The 24,002-nt window shown below is 51.4% G+C and overlaps 1 protein-coding gene across 1 annotated transcript in view; it reads right to left on the bottom strand.

The window, feature by feature from the left end:
* Positions 1-24,002, bottom strand: part of LOC124775761 (sodium/hydrogen exchanger 9B2-like) — a 203,337-nt gene that overhangs the window by 34,811 nt on the left and 144,524 nt on the right. Inside the window, exons 7-9 of the mRNA XM_047250591.1 lie at positions 22,363-22,538; positions 18,415-18,521; positions 14,389-14,553 (exon numbers count right to left, since the gene is read on the bottom strand). Coding sequence (XP_047106547.1) covers positions 14,389-14,553; positions 18,415-18,521; positions 22,363-22,538 — 448 coding nt within the window. The remainder of the gene's footprint in view (positions 1-14,388; positions 14,554-18,414; positions 18,522-22,362; positions 22,539-24,002) is intronic.

The raw sequence follows: 24,002 nt of genomic DNA on the forward strand, positions 1-24,002 counted from the left end.
CTTGTAGGGGCCTCTCTGAGTTCACTCCCGCCTTAGGTGATTGTTCACACCTCAGGTCACACCTCCCGACAAACGGACGGAGGGACAAATCGGCACTTTCGGAAGGTATCAGCTCGGGTAATCACCCCTATCTGGGCCTGGCCGTTATCAGGGGGTACGTACGTGTCCTACCTGTCTACCCGGGTCGGGGAATTACGCGTTACCCCGTCACCGGCTACGCATGGAAGTGCGTGGTTCGGCCTTCAGACACGCACAGGGAGGAAAAAAGAGAAAGGGAAAGGAAAAGAGAGGGATCTCAAACGCCGCAGCGGAGAAAAGGGCAAAGAGAAGAGGGAAGGAAAAGGGAAGGAAAAGAGAAGGACAGAGGAAGGAGGAAGACACGCAAGTGTAGAAAGCAAGGAATTTGTAACAGTTTCGAGCGTCCGTCGCCAGACGTAGGCACAAACCATACTCCCAGAGGGGGAGAAACGGAAGGAAAGAGCCAGAGGTGGGGGTGGGGGGGGGGCGAAGATGGGGGACGGGGAAGGATGCGGAAAGGGAGGGTATGCAGCCCGGAAAGGAAGGAGGGCCACATTAGCTCGGGGTCCCGTGCTCGCTACGCACGTATCCACAAAAGAGTTGTGGACCCCCTGGGGGTGGGGGGGGGGGGGGGCGTGGAACCTATGGTGGATGCTATAGACTTAGTTTATTGTACAGGTATATGACATTTATAGAATCAAAACCCATCATAAGTAAGGGTATGACATTGACAATAGAATTAGAAACGAAACAGAAATTTGTATATATACTCGCTACATAACAAAGCACGATATCTCGCAATTAACGCATTACTAAAACACACTTAAATAAAATTTGCATATCAGACGACAACACAATTTTCGAACACCACTACGCTCCTGACAAAGCAAGCCAACTGTATATTCAAATCCAGGCATATATAAAATTTCAGTGTAATGTATGTGTTAATTTCCATATAGGTCAAACTGGTCGGAATTTCAATATTCGATACAGAGACCACATCAGAGAGCGACTGCATCAACTTCAGTCCACCAATTTAAAACACAACGACATATAGCGGAAGATATAGAATGGCCTGTCAAGGTTTTACACACTGTACAAGAAAGGTCACTAATCAATGTTCTTTAAGAAATCGAAATATATTGTCACACACAAAACTAGCCTCAAGAAATTCTAAATCAACAGATCGTTTTGAAACACAATTACTACACAGATAATTTTATCGGAATTATTCCTCCAAACACGGTAAATGAACGTGGAAAACCACTTAAAACTGTAGACAGCCTACTTGCAGCGTAAATAGTCAGCCGCACGAATTCGATTCCTACCTTCTAGCAAGCGCGCTAAACTATACGAGTAGGTCGACGAAATGTGTGTCACTAACAAAGTTGTTGTGAAGTCTGAAACTAGATTGGGTTGCGAAAAGGCGCGAGAAGAAGACGAGGAGGAGGACAAGACGACGACGACGACGACGACGACGACGACGAGGAGGAGGAGGAGGAGGACAAGACGACGACGAGGAGGAGGAAGAGGAGGAGGAGGACAAGACGACGACGAGGAGGAGGAGGACAAGACGACGAGGACGAGGAGGACAAGACGACGAGGACGAGGAGGACAAGACGACGAGGACGAGGAGGACAAGACGACGAGGACGAGGAGGACGAGGAGGACAAGACGGCGACGACGACGACGAGGACGAGGAGGACAAGACGGCGACGACGACGACGAGGACGAGGAGGACAAGACGGCGACGACGACGACGAGGACGAGGAGGACAAGACGGCGACGACGACGACGAGGACGAGGAGGACAAGACGGCGACGACGACGACGAGGACGAGGAGGACAAGACGGCGACGACGACGACGAGGACGAGGAGCACAAGACGACGACGAGGACGAGGAGGACAAGACGGCGACGACGACGAGGAGGAGGAGGAGGACAAGACGGCGACGACGACGAGGAGGAGGAGGACAAGACGGCGACGACGACGAGGAGGAGGAGGACAAGACGGCGACGACGACGAGGAGGAGGAGGACAAGACGGCGACGACGACGAGGAGGAGGAGGACAAGACGGCGACGACGACGAGGAGGAGGAGGACAAGACGGCGACGACGACGAGGAGGAGGAGGACAAGACGGCGACGACGACGAGGAGGAGGAGGACAAGACGGCGACGACGACGAGGAGGAGGAGGACAAGACGGCGACGACGACGAGGAGGAGGAGGACAAGACGGCGACGACGACGAGGAGGAGGAGGACAAGACGGCGACGACGACGAGGAGGAGGAGGACAAGACGGCGACGACGACGAGGAGGAGGAGGACAAGACGGCGACGACGACGAGGAGGAGGAGGACAAGACGGCGACGACGACGAGGAGGAGGAGGACAAGACGGCGACGACGACGAGGAGGAGGAGGACAAGACGGCGACGACGACGAGGAGGCGGAGGACAAGACGGCGACGACGACGAGGAGGCGGAGGACAATACGACGACGAGGAGGAGGAGGAGGACAAGACGGCGACGACGACGAGGAGGAGGAGGAGGACAATACGACGACGAGGAGGAGGAGGAGGACAAGACGGCGACGACGACGAGGAGGAGAAGGACAAGACGACGACGAGGAGGAGGAGGAGGACAAGACGACGAGGAGGAGGAGGAGGAGGACAAGACGAGGAGGAGGAGGAGGAGGAGGACAAGACGAGGAGGAGGAGGAGGAGGAGGAGGACAAGACGGCGAGGAGGAGGAGGAGGAGGAGGAGGAGGAGGAGGAGGAGGAGGACAAGACGGCGAAGAGGAGGAGGAGGACAAGACGGCGAGGAGGAGGAGGAGGAGGACAAGACGGCGAGGAGGAGGAGGAGGAGGACAAGACGGCGAGGAGGAGGAGGAGGAGGACAAGACGGCGAGGAGGAGGAGGAGGAGGACAAGACGGCGAGGAGGAGGAGGAGGAGGAGGACAAGACGGCGAGGAGGAGGAGGAGGAGGAGGAGGAGGAGGAGGAGGAGGAGGACAAGACGGCGAGGAGGAGGAGGAGGAGGAGGAGGAGGAGGACAAGACGGCGAGGAGGAGGAGGAGGAGGAGGAGGAGGAGGAGGAGGAGGAGGAGGAGGAGGAGGACAAGACGGCGACGAGGAGGAGGAGGAGGACAAGACGGCGACGAGGAGGAGGAGGAGGACAAGACGGCGACGAGGAGGAGGAGGAGGAGGAGGACAAGACGGCGACGAGGAGGAGAAGGAGGAGGACAAGACGACGACGAGGAGGAGGAGGAGGAGGAGGACAAGACGACGACGAGGACGAGGAGGACAAGACGACGAGGACGAGGAGGACAAGACGACGACGAGGACGAGGAGGACAAGACGACGAGGACGAGGAGGACAAGACGACGAGGACGAGGAGGACAAGACGACGAGGACGAGGAGGACAAGACGACGAGGACGAGGAGGACAAGACGACGAGGACGAGGAGGACGAGGAGGACAAGACGGCGACGACGACGAGGACGAGGAGGACAAGACGGCGACGACGACGACGAGGACGAGGAGCACAAGACGGCGACGACGACGACGAGGACGAGGAGCACAAGACGGCGACGACGACGACGAGGACGAGGAGCACAAGACGGCGACGGCGACGAGGAGGAGGAGGACAAGACGGCGACGACGACGAGGAGGAGGAGGACAAGACGGCGACGACGACGAGGAGGAGGAGGACAAGACGGCGACGACGACGAGGAGGAGGAGGACAAGACGGCGACGACGACGAGGAGGAGGAGGACAAGACGGCGACGACGACGAGGAGGAGGAGGACAAGACGGCGACGACGACGAGGAGGAGGAGGACAAGACGGCGACGACGACGAGGAGGAGGAGGACAAGACGGCGACGACGACGAGGAGGAGGAGGACAAGACGGCGACGACGACGAGGAGGAGGAGGACAAGACGGCGACGACGACGAGGAGGAGGAGGACAAGACGGCGACGACGACGAGGAGGAGGAGGACAAGACGGCGACGACGACGAGGAGGAGGAGGACAAGACGGCGACGACGACGAGGAGGAGGAGGACAAGACGGCGACGACGACGAGGAGGAGGAGGACAAGACGGCGACGACGACGAGGAGGAGGAGGACAAGACGGCGACGACGACGAGGAGGAGGAGGACAAGACGGCGACGACGACGAGGAGGAGGAGGACAAGACGGCGACGACGACGAGGAGGAGGAGGACAAGACGGCGACGACGACGAGGAGGAGGAGGACAAGACGGCGACGACGACGAGGAGGAGGAGGACAAGACGGCGACGACGACGAGGAGGAGGAGGACAAGACGGCGACGACGACGAGGAGGAGGAGGACAAGACGGCGACGACGACGAGGAGGAGGAGGACAAGACGGCGACGACGACGAGGAGGAGGAGGACAAGACGGCGACGACGACGAGGAGGAGGAGGACAAGACGGCGACGACGACGAGGAGGAGGAGGACAATACGACGACGAGGAGGAGGAGGAGGACAAGACGACGACGAGGAGGAGGAGGAGGAGGACAAGACGACGACGTGGAGGAGGAGGAGGACAAGACGACGACGTGGAGGAGGAGGAGGACAAGACGACGAGGAGGAGGAGGAGGAGGACAAGACGAGGAGGAGGAGGAGGAGGAGGACAAGACGAGGAGGAGGAGGAGGAGGAGGAGGACAAGATGGCGAGGAGGAGGAGGAGGAGGAGGAGGAGGAGGAGGAGGAGGAGGAGGAGGAGGAGGAGGAGGACAAGACGGCGAGGAGGAGGAGGAGGAGGAGGACAAGACGGCGAGGAGGAGGAGGAGGAGGAGGACAAGACGGCGAGGAGGAGGAGGAGGAGGAGGAGGAGGACAAGACGGCGAGGAGGAGGAGGAGGAGGAGGAGGAGGAGGAGGAGGACAAGACGGCGAGGAGGAGGAGGACAAGACGGCGAGGAGGAGGAGGACAAGACGGCGAGGAGGAGGAGGAGGAGGAGGAGGAGGAGGAGGAGGAGGACAAGACGGCGAGGAGGAGGAGGAGGAGGAGGAGGAGGAGGAGGAGGAGGACAAGACGGCGAGGAGGAGGAGGAGGAGGAGGAGGAGGACAAGACGGCGAGGAGGAGGAGGAGGAGGAGGAGGAGGAGGAGGACAAGACGGCGAGGAGGAGGAGGAGGAGGAGGAGGAGGAGGAGGAGGAGGAGGACAAGACGGCGAGGAGGAGGAGGAGGAGGAGGAGGAGGAGGAGGAGGAGGAGGAGGAGGAGGAGGAGGAGGAGGAGGAGGAGGACAAGACGGCGAGGAGGAGGAGGAGGAGGAGGAGGAGGAGGAGGACAAGACGGCGAGGAGGAGGAGGAGGAGGAGGAGGAGGAGGAGGACAAGACGGCGAGGAGGAGGACAAGACGGCGAGGAGGAGGAGGAGGAGGAGGACAAGACGGCGACGAGGAGGAGGAGGAGGACAAGACGACGACGAGGAGGAGGAGGAGGACAAGACGACGACGAGGAGGAGGACAAGACGACGACGAGGAGGAGGAGGAGGAGGAGGAGGAGGAGGAGGACAAGACGGCGACGAGGAGGAGGAGGAGGAGGAGGACAAGACGACGACGAGGAGGAGGCGGAGGAGGAGGACAAGACGACGACGAGGAGGAGGAGGAGGAGGAGGAGGACAAGACGACGAGGAGGAGGAGGAGGAGGACAAGACGACGAGGAGGAGGAGGAGGACAAGACGACGAGGAGGAGGAGGACAAGACGAGGAGGAGGAGGACAAGACGAGGAGGAGGAGGACAAGACGAGGAGGAGGAGGACAAGACGAGGAGGAGGTTTAAGGGCGCTCAACTACTGATGTCATTAGCGCCCAGTCACAATTGTTAGAGCACATAGAATCTAGTAAAACTCAAGGGGGGGGGGACCCCAGAAAGTTCTTACAAATATGCAGATAAAATAAGTGAAAGAGTTAGATGTCTTTGGACAAGCCAGTCAAAGCAATAAAACGAAGAACACGAGCAGCAGCTCTAGCGTCATCAGCTAAAATATCCTGTAAAGTAGATGGCAGAGACAGGACAACACGATATTGACTACATTGGGGACACGACAAGAAAACATGGCGCACTGTTAATGCATGACCACAAGGGCACTGTGGGGCTGGGTCACTGGAGAGCAGGTAGCGGTGGCTAAACCGGCAATGCCCAATCTGCAACCTGGTCAGAAGGACCTCTTCTCGCCGAGATGGTCGGGAGAAGGTTGTCCAAGCAGTTAGGAGCGGTTTTACTACCCGGAGCTTGTTTCCTTGGAGGGATGACCAAGCATCCCACCACAACGACACAAGACTCTTACAAACAATCCCACGAACGTCAGATGACAGGACACAACGGGAGGCTGGCCGAGGCAGGAGGACTGCAGCCTTGGCTGCAGCATCTGAAGCCTCATTCCCAGGCACTTCTACATGTCCGGGAACCCACAGAAAGCTGACAGGAGAACCATTATCAGCGAAAGAATGGAGGGACTGCTGGATCCGTTGCACCAAGGGATGGACCGGATAGGGAGCTCCAAGGCCCTGAAGAGCACTGAGGGAATCAGAGCAGAGTACATACGAAGAATGGCGGTGGCGGCGGGCATACTGAACGGCCTGATGGAGAGCAAAAAGCTCGGCCGTAAAGCTGGAACATTGGTCGAGGAGCCGGTATTTAAAGGGACGACAAAGGCACAGCCGACACCATCGTCAGTTTTGGAGCCATCGGTGTAAATAAATGTGTGACCGGCAAGTCGAGCACGAAGTTCGACAAACCGTGAGCAATACACTGCAGCCGGAGTACCCTCCTTCGGGAGTGAGCTGAGGTCGAGATAAATATGAACCGGTGCCTGGAGCCAAGGTGGTGTCGGGCTCTCACCCTCTCTGAAGGTGGTAGCGAGGGCAAAATCCAATTGTCGAAGCAGGCGACGGAATCGGACTCCAGGGGGCAGCAGGGCAGACACATACAACCCGTACTGACGGTCGAGAGAATCTGCGAAGAAGGACTCATAAGAGGGGTGGTCGGGCATTGACAACAGCCGGCAGGCATACCGACACAGCAGTACGTCGCGCCGGTAGGTCAATTTTGAATTCGGCAGCTTCAGCATAAAGACTCTCGGCAGGACTAGTGTAGAAGGCTCCCGTCGCAAGACGTAACCCCCGATGGTGGATGGAGTTGAGATGGCGTAAGAGGGATGGCCGAGCAGACGAGTAGACGAAGCTCCCATAATCCAGCTTCGATCGGACTATGGACCGATACAAGCGAAGCAGGACAGTGCGATCCGCCCCCCAAGATGAACCACTAAGAAGTCTGAGGACATTAAGGGAACGTGTACAACGGGCCGCCAAATAAAAGACATGCGGAGACCAACAAAGTTTCCTGTCCAATGTGAGCCCTAGAAACTTAGTTGTTTCCACGAATGGGAGAACAACGGGACCGAGATGTAAGGATGGCGGAAGGAACGCTTTATATCGTCAAAAGTTGATACAAACCGTCTGCTCTTCAGAGAACCGGAAGCCATTTGCCATGCTCCATGAGTATAGGCTGTCTAGACAACGCTAAAGGCAGCGCTCCAGGCGGCATGTTCTCTGGGCACTGCAGTAGATCGCGAAGTCATCGACAGAGAGAGCCTGAGACATTAGGTGGAATGCAATCCATAATTGGATTGATCGTGATAGCAGAAAGGGCTACACTCAAGATGGAGCCCTGAGGCACTCCGTTCTCCTGGAGGAAGACGTCGGACAATACGGAACCCACATGTACCCTAAACTTTCAATCCGTTAAAAAGGAATCAATAAAAAGGGGCAGGCGACCGCGTAGGCCCCACTTGTGCATAGTGCGGAGGATACCTCCTCTCCAACAGGTATCATAAGCCTTCTCCAAATCGAAGAACACGGCTACCGTTTGGCGCCTTCGCAAAAAGTTGTTCATGATGAATGTCGACAAGGTCACAAGGCGGTCAACAGCGGAGCGGCGGCGACGAAAGCCGCATTGGACATTGGTAAGTAGCCGTCGAGATTCAAGAATCCAGACTAACCGAGCATTAACTATGCACTCCATCACCTTACAGACACAGCTTGTAAGAGAAATGGGGCGGTAACTAGATGGAAGGTGTCTATCCTTCCCGGGTTTGGGTATAGGAACAACGACAGCGTCACGCCAACGCATGGGGATCTGACCTTCGGTCCAGACGCGATTGTAGGTACGAAGAAGGAAGCTTTTGCCCGCCGGAGAAAGGTGTGCCAGCATCTGAACGTGAATAGCATCTGTCCCCGGAGCAGAGGACCGGGACAGTGCAAGCGCACGTTCGAGTTCCCGTATAGTAAAGGGGGCATTATAAGTTTCCAGATTCAGCGAGTGGAAGGAAGGTCGCCGAGCCTCTTTTGCCTCTTTCCTGGGAAGGAAGGCAGGGTGGTAATGGGCGGAGCTTGAAACCTCCGCGAAAAACCGGCCGAAGGCGTTGGAGACAGCCACAGGATCAACAAGGACCTCATTACCTGAGGTCAGGCCAGGTACCGAGGAGTGGGCCTTAATGCCCGACAGCCGGCGCAGGCCACCCCAAACGACAGAAGAGGGAGTAAAACTGTTAAAGGAGCTGGTGAAAGAGGCCCAACAAGCTTTTTTTCTGTCTTTGATGACTCTACGGCATTGCGCTCTGAGTCGTTTGTATCCAATACAATTTGCCAACGTAGGATGGAGGCGAAAGGTGCGTAAAGCACGTCGTCGAGCACGGACAGCGTCTCTACAAGCCTCATTCCACCAGGGGACAGAAACGCGACGTGAAGAGGTAGTATGAGGAATGGAACGTTCGGCAGCATTGACGATAACAGCCGAGAGGTATTCGACCTGACTGTCACAACTGAGAAAATCGTGGTCCGGAAAGGTCGCCAGGGAGGAGTAAAGTCCCCAGTCAGCTTTCGGTATGTTCCAGCTCTAAGGACGTGGGGATGCGATGTGGTGCAGGAGACGAATGACACAGGGGAAGTGGTAGCTCGAATAGGTGTCAGAAAGGACATACCACTCGAATCGACGGGCAAGAGTGGTAGAACAGATTGAGAGGTCCAAGTGGGAGTAGGTACGAGTAGAGTCCGAGAGGAAAGTCGGGGTGCCAGTATTGAGGCAGACAAGATTGAGATGGTTGAAGACATCCGCCAAGAGTGAGCCTCTTTGACAGGATGCAGGAGAGCCCCAAAGGGGATGATGGGCATTGAAGTCGCCAAACAATAAAAACGGCAGGGGAAGCTGAACAATCAGGTGCATCTTGTCAGCCCGACTAACTGTGGATGACGATGGAGTGTAGATGGTACAAACTGAAAAAGTAAAAGCAGAAAGAGTAATACGGACAGCTATTGCTTGGAGTGGGGTGGTCAATGGGATGGGACAGTAATAGACATCGTCCCGAACGAGCAACATGACCCCACCATGAGCTGGGATACCGTCCACAGGGGTGAGGTCATACCGCTCCGAGGTGTAGTGGGTAAAGGCAATATGGTCAGTCGGGCACAACTTGGTTTCCTGGAGACCAAGGACGAGAGGACAGTGCGGGCGGAGGAGCAGTTGTAATTCCTCCCAATTAAATTGAATACCTCTTATGTTCCAATGTAACAAGGCCATCGCTAGTCAAAAAAGAGGGGGAACTAGACGGGGGAAGAGCTGGTCACCTCGACGGCCGCGGAGGCCAGGTTTCGAGGGAACAACGCTACAACTGGCGGGAGGCGGATCCTGTTCCATCGAGTCGTCGCCAGCTGCGGCCGCTGTCCTGGGTTGTGTAGGAGGGGCAGCATCATTTGCCGACGAGAGGCCAGCTGAGCGTCTGGCAGCAGAGCGTCCCGACGAAACTGAGGACGGCCGGGAGCAGCGACTCACGGATGGAGCGTCAGACGAAACACGCCGGGGTGGAGAGGGGGATAGAGGCTTCTTCTTAGAGGCCTTCTTGGAAGTCCGAGGAGGCGCAGGGATGGTGGGCTGGACCCGAAGAAGGTCCTCACACGCGGGGTCCATTTTGGAACACCGGACCTCGGAAGCTGGGGTCCAGAACGTATCCCCGATGGACGCCTGAGAAGAGGATCGCTTCTCAGGCAGTGGGGGGGAGGAGGAGGAAGGGTGGCCCCTGGGGCAGAGGGGGCGGGGGTCACGGGGGAGGAGGATTTGGAAGGGAGGGATTTGGGAGGCGGAGGCATAGACCCCAGATGGGGGGAGGAGGTGAAGGGGGGACAGGATAGGGGTGAGGATATCGTGGAAGGAGTGGACACGACTCAGGCAAACGAAGTGGTCAACGTCACGGGATGGAGGCGGTCATACTTCTTCCTGCCCTCAGAATAAGAGAGACGATCCAAAGTTTTGAGTTCTTGAATCTTCTTCTCCTTCTGATACGCGGGGCAGTGTAAGGATCTAGGCGAATGGATGCCAGGACAATTAACGCACCGAGGTGGTAGGGTGCATGTATGTTCCTCACGAAGAGGACGTCCACAATCGCCACAAAGGGGCTCAGCCTCACACCGTAACGACATGTGCCCAAAGCGCAAACACCGAAAACAGCGCATAGGAGGCGGGACGTAAGGTCGCACGTCGCACCGGTAGCACATCACCTTTACCTTCTCCAGGAGAACGTCCCCCTCGAATGTGAGGATGAAGGCCCCGGTGTCGATGCAACGGTCTTTGGGGCCGCGCTGGACTCGCCGGACGAAATGCACGCCTTGGCGCTTCAGGTTGGCCCTGAGCTCCTCATCAGATTGTAGCAGGAGGTCCCGATGAAAAATAACCCCCTGCGTCCTATTCAGTGCCAGATGTGGGACAATGGACACTGGGATGTCCCCTAGTTGGTCACACGCCTGGAGCGCCGCCGACTTTGTGGCGGAGGTGGTCTTCATAAGAACGGACCCCGAACGCATTTTGCTGAGAGCCTCGATTTCCCCGAAGATGTCCTCGATGTGCTGAACAAAGAACATGGGCTTGGAGGTGGCGAACATCCCCCCATTGGTCCGAGAACAGACCAAATAGCGGGGGAAGTACTCCGCCCCCAAGCCGCCTGGCCTGTCCTTCCTCCCAGGGAGTGGCCAAGGGGGAAAGGGCAGGAGAACCAGAACCAGAGACAGTACTTTTCTTTTTGAATGACTCGGCCGCAGAGCGACCTGATACATGTTGACGTTTCATCTGCGAAACGTCCACCCCGATACCACCCACTCCGACCAGGGGGTCTCCCCACGGGCGCCACCCAGCCTCAGCAAGGGCCACCTGGCAGGATGACCGTTGCCGGTAGTCATGATGCCCCAAGGAGACGGGCATCTATTCCTTGGCCGACGTGGGGAGGGTGCAGCTCAGGTATTGGCAGTACGATCCCTGTGTTGTCAGGGGGCTACAACCTAGAGGGTACATGACGACCCCACCGCAACGGGCTGGCTACCGTGCTGGATTTCGGGTGCCATGGAAAGTCCATCATGATCGTAGGTGCAGATGGGGGCGCACTATGTGCGTAACTTTTACAACCCATCAGGCATTTAGGACCAATTTGATGAATAGTGGGTATGGTTACAACACCATTACAATGCTGAGTGCCAAGGTCTTAGTGCACGGAGGACCAGTGATACACCACATAAGGTGTCCTTCCCCAAAAGGCTCGTACTTCTGTAGAATTTTGAAAAATGGAGGTCAAACCCCAAGGGGGACCATTACATGGAAGGCCGAAACGGTTGAAACTCCTTTTAGTCCCCTCTTACGACAGGCAGGAATACATCGGGCCTATTCTTACCCCGGACCCGCAGGGAGACGAGGAGGAGGAGGAGACGAGGAGGAGGAGGAGGAGATGGGGAGGAGGAGGAGGAGGAGGAGACGGGGAGGAGGAGGAGGAGGAGGAGACGGGGAGGAGGAGGAGGAGACGGGGAGGAGGAGGAGGAGACGGGGAGGAGGAGGAGGAGACGGGGAGGAGGAGGAGGAGACGGGGAGGAGGAGGAGGAGACGGGGAGGAGGAGGAGGAGGAGGAGGAGGAGGAGGAGACGACGACGACGACGACGACGACGACGACGACGACGACGACGAGGAGGAGGAGGAGGAGGAGGAGACGAGGAGGAGGAGACGAGGAGGAGGAGGAGGAGGAGGAGAAGACGAGGAGGAGGAGGAGGAGGAGGAGGAGGAGGAGAAGACGAGGAGGAGGAGGAGGAGGAGGAGGAGAAGACGAGGAGGAGGAGGAGGAGGAGGAGAAGACGAGGAGGAGGAGGAGGAGGAGGAGGAGGAGGAGGAGAAGACGTGGAGGAGGAGGAGGAGAAGACGTGGAGGAGGAGGAGGAGAAGACGTGGAGGAGGAGGAGGAGAAGACGTGGAGGAGGAGGAGGAGAAGACGTGGAGGAGGAGGAGGAGAAGACGTGGAGAAGGAGGAGGAGAAGACGTGGAGGAGGAGGAGGAGGAGGAGAAGACGTGGAGGAGGAGGAGGAGGAGAAGACGAGGAGGAGGAGGAGGAGGACGAGGAGGAGAAGACGAGGAGGAGAAGACGAGGAGGAGGAGGAGGAGAAGACGAGGAGGAGAAGACGAGGAGGAGGAGGAGGAGGAGAAGACGAGGAGGAGGAGGAGGAGAAGACGAGGAGGAAGAGGAGGAGGAGGAGGAGGAGGAGACGAGGAGGAGGAGGAGGAGGAGGAGACGAGGAGGAGGAGGAGGAGGAGGAGACGAGGAGGAGGAGGAGGAGGAGGAGGAGACGAGGAGGAGGAGACGAGGAGGAGGAGACGAGGAGGAGGAGACGAGGAGGAGGAGAGGAGGAGGAGGAGACGAGGAGGAGGAGGAGGAGGAGGAGGAGAAGACGAGGAGGAGGAGGAGGAGGAGGAGGAGAAGACGAGGAGGAGGAGGAGGAGGAGGAGGAGGAGGAGAAGACGAGGAGGAGGAGGAGGAGACGAGGAGGAGGAGGAGGAGGAGGAGGAGGAGAAGACGAGGAGGAGGAGGAGGAGGAGGAGAAGACGAGGAGGAGGAGGAGGAGGAGGAGAAGACGAGGAGGAGGAGGAGGAGGAGGAGAAGACGAGGAGGAGGAGAAGACGAGGAGGAGGAGGAGGAGGAGGAGGAGAAGAGGAGGAGGAGGAGGAGAAGAGGAGGAGGAGGAGGAGGAGGAGAAGACGAGGAGGAGGAGGAGAAGACGAGGAGGAGGAGGAGGAGGAGGAGAAGACGAGGAGGAGGAGGAGGAGGAGGAGAAGACGAGGAGGAGGAGGAGGAGGAGGAGAAGACGAGGAGGAGGAGGAGGAGGAGGAGAAGACGAGGAGGAGGAGGAGGAGAAGACGAGGAGGAGGAGGAGGAGGAGGAGAAGACGAGGAGGAGGAGGAGGAGGAGGAGAAGACGAGGAGGAGGAGGAGGAGGAGGAGGAGAAGACGAGGAGGAGGAGGAGGAGAAGACGAGGAGGAGGAGGAGGAGAAGACGAGGAGGAGGAGGAGGAGAAGACGAGGAGGAGGAGGAGGAGAAGACGAGGAGGAGAAGACGAGGAGGAGGAGGAGGAGAAGACGAGGAGGAGAAGACGAGGAGGAGGAGGAGGAGAAGACGAGGAGGAGGAGGAGGAGAAGACGAGGAGGAGAAGACGAGGAGGAGGAGGAGGAGAAGACGAGGAGGAGGAGGAGGAGGAGGAGGAGAAGACGAGGAGGAGGAGGAGGAGAAGACGAGGAGGAGGAGGAGGAGAAGACGAGGAGGAGGAGGAGGAGGAGGAGGAGAAGACGAGGAGGAGGAGGAGGAGGAGGAGGAGAAGACGAGGAGGAGGAGGAGGAGGAGGAGGAGGAGGAGAAGACGAGGAGGAGGAGGAGGAGGAGGAGGAGGAGGAGAAGACGAGGAGGAGGAGGAGGAGGAGGAGAAGACGAGGAGGAGGAGGAGGAGGAGGAGAAGACGAGGAGGAGGAGGAGGAGGAGGAGAAGACGAGGAGGAGGAGGAGGAGGAGGAGAAGACGAGGAGGAGGAGGAGGAGGAGGAGAAGACGAGGAGGAGGAGGAGGAGGAGGAGAAGACGAGGAGGAGGAGGAGGAGGAGAAGACGAGGAGGAGGAGGAGGAGGAGGAGGAGGAGGAGGAGGAGGAGAAGACGAGGAGGAGGAGGAGGAGGAGAAGACGAGGAGGAGGAGGAGGAGGAGAAGACGAGGAGGAGGAGGAGAAGACGAGGAGGAGGAGGAGAAGACGAGGAGGAGGAGGAGAAGACGAGGAGGAGGAGGAGAAGACGAGGAGGAGGAGGAGAAGACGAGGAGGAGGAGGAGAAGACGAGGAGGAGGAGGAGAAGACGAGGAGGAGGAGGAGAAGACGAGGAGGAGGAGGAGAAGACGAGGAGGAGGAGGAGAAGACGAGGAGGAGGAGGAGAAGACGAGGAGGAGGAGGAGAAGACGAGGAGGAGGAGGAGAAGACGAGGAGGAGACGAGAAGGAAGGTTTGAGGTGCTTACGTCCTCTACGTCGAGCCCCTGGCTGCTCCAGGAGACGCAGGACACGAAGGCTGCAGAGACGCAGCCCAGTGGCCCCGCGCCGTCGAAGCCGATGGTCTCGCTGCCGAAAACGGCGAGCATGCCTCCGCCCAGCAGCATCAGCACCCGCAGCGGGATCACGTACGGCTGTGGGCAACCGCCAGTGGCTCGCTCAGTTTGTACGTCTACTGCGCTCATGCTGCGTCTTAATGACTACAAAAGCACTTACAACGGGCTATTAACATATTTCACTGCGTCTCTGACCTAACTGCTAGATACGTACCCGAAAGTTTTGGGTTGAGTCCCAGATCAGTCCTAGAATGTTATCTGCCACTTATCACTCCATCTCACAAAGTTTGCTGCTGCGAAAAATTCTGTTGTTCGGAGTCAACGTTAAACTATACGCTGGATAAGTCAGTTTACAGGTCATAGGAAGGCAATGGCATTATCACCTCTATGTCTAGTAAAGCACTGGGACGTTCAAATCAATCTTCAGATTGATGACAACTTTCCAGAATGAGATTTTCACTCTGCAGCGGAGTGTGCGCTGATATGAAACTTCCTGGCAGATTAAAACTGTGTGCCCGACCGAGACTCGAACTCGGGACCTTTGCCTTTCGCGGGCAAGTGCTCTACCAACTGATGACAACTTTATCTCAAGGTTGCGAAAGATCTCTTTTCTTCATATTTTGAATTCTTTTATTCTTAAAACATATGATCAAATCGATTTTGTTGGGAAATTATTCTTTATACTTGAAAACCACGTTTCAATGGAAGTGCGCAGACGCCCACTCTAGCCGCTCTCGGCACTTGGGCCCTTTGCGACTCCTATTGATATCTCTTTCTCTATGAAGCTATTGTAACATTCTAGGTCGAAGAAAATGGCGACGTAAGTCCCCTTCAGATGTCTCGATTGTGTGTTTTCGTCAAAACTGGGTTAAAAAACCGGTTATGGTTACACTATCACAGGAGTTCAACGAGTGACAATCTACGGCACCATTACTGTTCTGGAAGTTTAGGTAAATGGAAGCAAGCTGAGGTGAACGGGAAACTGGATACTTTTGATCATAAGCCACCGCTAAAGAGAGGTTATCAAAGTTATTGCTGATACGTACAAACATCTGACACGATGATCTGATGGAGCGAGGCCTTTGAGCCAATCCGCATAACAACAATGAAGCAATGAATTCATTAATTTGGACTTATGATCCTAAACACATATTTGCAACTGAAAGTCATCCAGATTGATCATAATCGGGCATGTCATTTTGACGACGGATTTAAGGATGTCATTCATAACATTTGTTTATTTATTTATAGTCTAAGGCAACATAATAAGTTGATTTACAGTGCCTACGTTTTCAAGTGACCGCCAGTTTGAAATGCACTTAAGGAAATTTGACTTTCGAGATTCACGCCACAGAGAATTTAATTCAGATAATTTACATATGTTTAATTTTGTTTACAGACCTGTACTTCATCCTTAATCATGCGAACTGTTTAGTTCCGGTATCGGCGCAGAGGTATTTTGGCCGCCATTTAGTGCTGCATAGCTAGGTATGTACTTTTGTGTATTAAAAAAGATTTGTATGAAAAAATTTCTTACAGGAAAAAATGTTGCACATGAGCATAAAATAAGGCTCCAAGACCGGAAAACTCCTTATATCAATCGACGTACAGAGTGTTTCAAAGATTTTGCATCAAACATTCATGGGTGACAGATCGCATCATGGGGAACAACTTTTGTTCGAGGCAGAATGTTCGCTAACATTTCCTGTTGACACAGACGTCTTTTATAACTGATTATGCCCCTGAAAGGCGACAGGGGGTAGGCACTCTGTAGCGTTTATGCACAGCGTGTTTCCTTTAGTCCAGTCACGTGCTCTGCGTGGAAGGGGGTAGACCGAGCTTCTAAAATGTCTATTTCCACTTTGTCACACTCATTCTTAAGGTTTTCTTGTTGAAAATTATTGCCAGTTGTTTAGGGCAGGCATTCTGCAGACGCAACATCCGTTGTTAGTAGACACTGCTAGTTCAGTGAAATCTCGTTATCCCTGGCTGGCGAATTCAATAAAACGACACCCAGCAGGGAGAGGGAGGCGTCAGCGAACTTTTTGTCTGTAACAAAAGTTGTTCCCCACCTCTAGACGTTTCGTGCAAAGATTTTCAAACATAATGTATATATGCCCAGGAGTAAGTAAGTGTACGGTTCCTGTGTGAAGGCACTGTGAAGATAGAATCTTGATTTGTCGAGGTTGTAAATACTAGTGACTACGTGTCAATAAAAATTGCTTTGGATGTGTAATGCATTCGCTGTAGCGGCAGGGTACATAGAAGCAGTGACTTTCTGTGGTTACGAAGCTTCACGTTTAGCAACCCATGAATTTTAATTTTTTGCCTGACTCATTCTCCACACTATAGAAACGAAACTGAGATAAGTATGTGGTGCGGTTGTAGGCAAAGTGGGTTTGGAAAATAAGCAATCATTGGCTTCACTAAATCATAACGGTGTAGAGGTGAAGCAGTAAAAGATAAACAACCACTTGTTTGCGTATGTGCGCAATTGTGTCAAGGCAACTGTGTCACTTTTCACGTTCGTTTCGACTGAAGCACCTAGATACCGTTCCCAGCCACAATAAGGTTGCCAGGTGCGTTTACAGTCTGAAAACACGAGGTATTGTAAATGAGAAGCCACTATAACGACTTCGGAAATCATTGAGAGCGAAAGGTCGGCACTGATTCGGAGCCCAAGGTGAATTAAAGTCAAGTCGTGAATTCGTGGGCACAATGGTACGGAAGCATTTAAATTTTCATCGGTAAATATGCGTACTATTGAACAGCTTAAGGCGCGAGATTAAACGTAATTTTACTTTGCCATTCGACTGGAAGTGCTCATTAAAGGAAAGGAATATGCCTTAATCATGAGCGATGCAGATCATTTTTATTTGAGTACGGAGATCAGTTAGCAGAATATCCAGTAGTGTTGCAAAAATAACCATTCAGAGTTATTACTTTGAGTTTTTGGGTTTACTGAATTATATTTTTTAAAGATGAATATGGTGCATTACGTTCACCTGGGGAACACTTTGTTGCGTGCATAACTGAGAAAACTGCGTATATATAACATTTTAAATGTCTATTTCCTACAAAATGATGCAAACCAGCACATTGCACGTTTATTTGTGGACGCCGTTAATGGCTTGTTACGAGGCTGGGTCATTTCAAGCTTTGGCAACATCTCTTGGCTCCAAAAACCCTTAAGAGGTAATCAACCAAGAAGTGGCTAAAGTTGGTAGAGAAATGCGGGAATGTGTATATGAGAATTTTCAGTAAATGCTTGAAAACTGAAGTCAAGATCAACTAAATCACTGTCTAGACATACTTAAATCTTAATATGCATGGAAGCGAAACGCAATTACGATTTTTTAAATGTAATAAAAATGCTATTTCATAAAAAAACCGAGTCAGAATTATCCACGTCATAAACATTCTATTTCCGTTGACCGGAGTGCATATTTGGAAACACCACAGGAAAAGACACCTTACGACTTAGGACAAGAAATTGAATGTATGTGCTGCCTACAAGGTGAACAAGTAATTTTTCTGAAATGGTTCCTTTTAGTTTTTAGACAATCACCTATATCCTGTAATTTCTACCTTAAATATATGCGCACTGCTATATAAATATTTAGTAAATACTTAGGCAATAATTTATTTAATCAGCAGGCAGTAAAACTAAAATTTTTTTACCTTTCTTCCACCACTATTACTGCGTAATGGCGCATACACTGGTATATAATAATAATATTTAAAACATTACATTAACGTATCTAGCACATCTTGCTTGTAATAAAATGTATAATATTGGAGATTAACAATCAGGAAAGAATTTCTATAAAGACCAGTTTTTCAATTGCATTACTAAATCGAAAGTGAGCACAATTTGACCACAAAAGGACTGGTTTCTCAAGGATTATCTCTAGTGCCGTACCCAAATAGCATACTCACATCGTCTTTCTCGGGGATGTACTTGGCGAGAATTCCCCAGACGATACCGAAGCCGATGCCGCCGAAAACAGACACCGGGCCCTGCGCAATCTGATACGCCAGACTATCTGTGAACAAACGTTAACAAACTGTTTCCAGACTAGCTCTTTCACTCTGCAGTGACTCACGACCCATACTCAAAGCTTCAGGTCTCTGCTTTCTGAGGACAGGAACTGAGTCATGCCTGATTTGCATTGCAAAGTAAGGTTCTGGTTTCGAATCCAGATTCAGAACACCGTTTCAATCTAACTAATTATTGTGACAGACTTGACAAACAAGGGAACACAGGCAGCTAAGCAATGTGCTGTATCTTTACATGGTTAAATAACAAATATTGACCACACTTCTATAATACACAACTGTGTTGCGAGTCTGTATCCCTTTATATATACAGTGTGTGTGTGTGTGTGTGTGTGTGTGTGTGTGTGTGTGTGTGTGTGTGTGTAATTACTTAATTGATTTCAACCGAGGTTTTTTTTGTTTTTTTTCCAACTCCTGACATATATGCTGGCCTGCTCGAGAGGTTATAGTGCAGATAGCATCTGTATGCCTTGCAGGGGCTACATGTGCAGATGGGCAAAGGGGGTGGGGAGGGGGGGGCTGGAGATTAAGTGAGAGACGGGGAGGGGTGGGGAGGATGTTGTGGACAGACAGAGGAGAGGAGGAGGAGGAGGTGGAGGTATGTGTGAATTGTGTGCTGGGTTCATAGATAAGTGAAACTGTGGGAAAAAGATGCTAGTATATTATAAAGAATTATGTACGTATACATGTTCATTGTGTATGCACGTACGAGTGTATGCACGTACGAGTGTATGCACGTACGAGTGTATGCACGTTCAAATGTATGCACGTTCAAATGTATGCACGTTCAAATGTATGCACGTTCAAATGTATGCACGTTCAAATGTATGCACGTTCAAATGTATGCACGTTCAAATGTATGCACGTTCAAATGTATGCACGTTCAAATGTATGCACGTTCAAATGTATGCACGTTCAAATGTATGCACGTTCAAATGTATGCACGTTCAAATGTATGCACGTTCAAATGTATGCACGTTCAAATGTATGCACGTTCAAATGTATGCACGTTCAAATGTATGCACGTTCAAATGTATGCACGTTCAAATGTATGCACGTTCAAATGTATGCACGTTCAAATGTATGCACGTTCAAATGTATGCACGTTCAAATGTATGCACGTTCAAATGTATGCACGTTCAAATGTATGCACGTTCAAATGTATGCACGTTCAAATGTATGCATGTTCAAATGTATGCATGTTCAAATGTATGCATGTTCAAATGTATGCATGTTCAAATGTATGCATGTTCAAATGTATGCATGTTCAAATGTATGCATGTTCAAATGTATGCATGTTCAAATGTATGCATGTTCAAATGTATGCATGTTCAAATGTATGCATGTTCAAATGTATGCATGTTCAAATGTCCCACATCTCCTACTGAATAACTAGATTTATTTCAACCAGTCTTGATACATACACAACTTAAGTTCTGGAGAGAAACATACAGGTGGGGGTGCAGTTGAAAAAGGGGATGACACAGAAGATTAACTCTGGGATATCTGGAGCAATTTCAGCCAAATTCTCTGTACACATATAATTTTTATTATTTGTGTACAGATAATGTGAGTGTGACATACCGCTGGGGGTGTGAGTGGGAGTAGAAAATCGTGACGTGTAAAAATATTAGTTAATGAACGATATCAGTATCGAATCCATAGTTTTAGTCGTCACTTGGCTCACTGGTGACTGGCGCAACGACGTTTAAGTCCTAGGGGTGAGGTAGTGACAGGGGTGCAAAGACATGTGCACAGCAGAATATCTGTGTAACGCCTTAATCAATGTATACCAAACTTGGCACAGATATCACTTGTCATCTGAAAAAAAAAAAAAAAAAGAAAACTTACTGAGACAGGAAGACAGCTCTAGTAACCTATGGCTGAGAGTGAGGTCGAAGAACTGTGAAACAGAAGCACAAACAACACTTGGGGGCAATTTCAACAATTTTCAATATACAAGTGACTCATTACTTCTGTGTCGCGTTGTTTTAATCCCCACTCCTACCTGTGCAGGTCCAAGTCCTACAGGTTATGATCGGAAAGAAGGGTGACATGTAAAAATGTTAAGAACTTCAAAAGTCTTTTGGTATTTCTTCCTAGTTTAGTTGACGGGGAATACTTTAAAAGTATTAAGTGCACTCTGTGTCTTATTTGTGTTGTTCAATGCGTCAACTAGGGCGCAAGAATACGCACTGCGTACTTCTTACCCAGGCAGTTTCCTCAGGACTGAAATGAAACAATGGGACGAAATTTTCTACAGAGGCAGGTGAAATGTGTACAAATATGTGTGAAATGTGATAAATACGTGACAGATATACTGTATACACGCGGGCAAAAAGCCAGTATACAAATAAAATCCACGAGGATCTAACAGCGCCAGTGAAACCTTTTTGGCTACATGAATAACAAAATTTTTTTCTATGTGACGAGCTTAGCAAAATATTTCTACTAATATGCACAGGATGAGACACAATAGCAGCACTGGTGGCTGGTGGATATGGAGCGCTTCTCTACTTGATTGTAGCAAGCGTTTCCAATACAGCAGCACTTTTAAACATGTGTAACACGAAACGTGGTTTGCTGCGCAAAGTACCGTCAACCGGGTATCTTTTGACCGATTTTCAGATTCGAATGTGACTGTCATGAATTTTTAACGTCTGTGATAGTTATCGTAGTAAACATAGGGACTTGTATGAAAGCATTACACGCCCGTTAGTACAGTACATTTCCTTAAATGCAGAGGAAGTAATCGAAAAAAACTGCATGTGGTGAAATTTTGCATGAATTTTGGGACACATTAACTGGCCTTGCTTCCACCACAACTGTCAATTAGCATTCTATTTGTCGTCAATATTTCAAAAATACAATGAAACTTTCACCACCCAGAAATAAATAAATTGATCTAAAGTTTTCCTAAGTGCTTCATTAAGCCTCATAAAAGAAAAAAACCTAGTATGATACATAAATTCTGTGATCCATCATTAAAAGTATAAGTACAATGAAAGGTACCAGGATGTTTAGCATAATACCTTCAGTTTCAGCCATTTTAAACCTAAATTCTAGTTTCAAAACATCCGGTGCAGTTGGAACCAAGATTATATGTTCTTCTTTTATCGAGGCATTATCTGGCTCTTGTAACCAAACAAACTTCGTTACTTGTTTCCGGAGATATTTGACATTATGTGCTATACCTGAATCATTGCCTGAGCAACAATAACTTGTGTTTATTGCAATATATGACATTTGTTTTTGTTAGTTGTAGCCACATTAACAATTACATGAGTTTTCGTCATATACTGATGATAAATGTTTTTTTTCTTTCCTTAGTTCCAAACTACGTGTATCTGTACTTCTGGGATGACAATGACCAGTGGTCAAAGTAGTCTCAAAACAGTGAAATCGTGCACACGACCTCAGAAATCGTAACATACTGGTAGATATATGCAAGTGAAGAAGAAACTAATCAGTGATTTGTTTCGAGAATTAATCGAGTAACATGCGTGACACAGTTGAAGACACCAATGGCTTTGCAGTAAAATGATATGGATGAATTTTGCACAACCTGATTTTAACAGATTTTCGTATACAATTGTAAGTTGCAACAGGTTCATAAACTTTTGCGGAGGAAAATCGACACTACACTGAATCGTGGAGTGTATACCGATGGAACTTTACCACCAAACTATGTATACTAAACACTTAACAGAGACAGCAGAGAGCTGTAAAACGTTTAGTGTCTGAGTGGTCAAAGTAACCACGGCGGTAAATGTATGCCCGGTTTACGGTACTGGGAGTGACAAGCGTGCAAGTTTTAGGGGCACTCACTCTGGGAGAACATGATGCTCTGGACGACGCCGAAGACGGCGACGGAGGTGGCGTCGTCGATGCCGGAGATGGCGATGATGACGGTGGGGATGCCCTTGCTGACACCGTAGCCCTTGGCGCGCAGCCGCAGCAGCCCGGGCACGATCACCGCCGGCGACACCGCCGCCACCACCGACCTGCCGCAGCAAAAGACAGCACCGACGTCACCACGCTGCGCTGCGCTGAGGCTGTGCTGCTCTGCTCTCGCTATCCGCTACGTGTGTTAAGAACGTCGCTAGGGCTCTGAATGGGCAACAAAGACGAATCGCCTAGTGCCAGGGGTCTCCAAACTACGGCCCGCGGGCCGAAACCGGCTCTCGAGGGCCGGCAAACCGGCCCGCGTTAGCCGGCCGGACATCCCCGGTATCCGGCCCGCCAAATATTTGAGGTGGTACCTATACTGCCAACAATTGAGTTTCTAGGCCTATCGCGGCCAATACACCGCGACATTGTCGGAGCTCTATCTTTACAAAGCGGAAGGTCATGGTTAAACTTGTGGCTATCCACAATAAACAGACAGACCATGCCCCGTGCGATAGTGAAAAAAAAGAAAAAAAGAACGGTTAACAGACTAGCACAATAGCAGTTTGTGTAATTTTTATCACAATAAGTATGGTATGCAGCCATATAAGACATATAGTTGCCCAAATCCTGCCCTTACTTACCTTCAACCTGCAGGTTTACATTACTCATGCCGGTAAAACTGAAGAAGTAGCTCAACCATTGAGGTCAACAATAAGCTGTGAAAAGAAACGGAAAAACCAAAGAGAGGTACAAAAACTCATGTTCTGTATGTAGTTTAAAATAAAAACGAGAAGTAGTTCACGCCAAAAGCTTATTCCAGCATTTTATTCTACTCACGAATCTGGTGCAAGTCATTCAAATGGACGCCACTTCGGCGACTAGCCTTAGTAATGAATCATTATGGAAGATGCTGCTTAAGCGATGTTTCACTTTCTTTTGATTACGTCGTAAAATACATACAGAATGTGCAATGACACTTTTTTGTCGATGAAATTCGCCAGAATAAAATACTCCAGAATTTCGGTCAGGTACGTCCACCAATAAAAATTATGTAATTAAATAAAAATCTTAGTCCGTTTCAGTGAGTGCTAGCTATTCCCACAACCTTAGATTTTTGCGATTTCATCTTACCTTTAGCCTTACACTACGGTGATCATGGAGTGCTTTAATCCCACTAGGTGGATCTTGGCCCTTATGACTTCGTGGAGGAGTCAATATGGCTCGCGGACTAAAACGTTTGGAGACCCTTGGCCTAGTCAAAGAACTTATCTAAACTGTAAGTGCACTGAGACAGAGCTGCAGCTGGCCGGCCGCTGTGGCCTAGCGGTTCTAGGCGCTTCAGTCCGGAACCGCGCGGCTGCTACGGTCGCAGGTTCGAATCCTTCCTTGGGCATGGATGTGTGCGATTTCCTTAGGTTAGTTAGGTTTAAGTAGTTCTAAGTGACTGATGACCTCAGCTGTTAAGTCCCATATTGCTCAGAGCAATTTTTTGTTTTATTCATTCTCCTGACAAGTCATATTTGTCATGTGGAATATTTCCTATTTCCACTCTTCAGTTGATTAGGTCCGATGTCAAC

Source organism: Schistocerca piceifrons, chromosome 2 (assembly GCF_021461385.2).
Source record: "Schistocerca piceifrons isolate TAMUIC-IGC-003096 chromosome 2, iqSchPice1.1, whole genome shotgun sequence".
Taxonomy (NCBI): Eukaryota; Metazoa; Arthropoda; class Insecta; order Orthoptera; family Acrididae; genus Schistocerca; species Schistocerca piceifrons.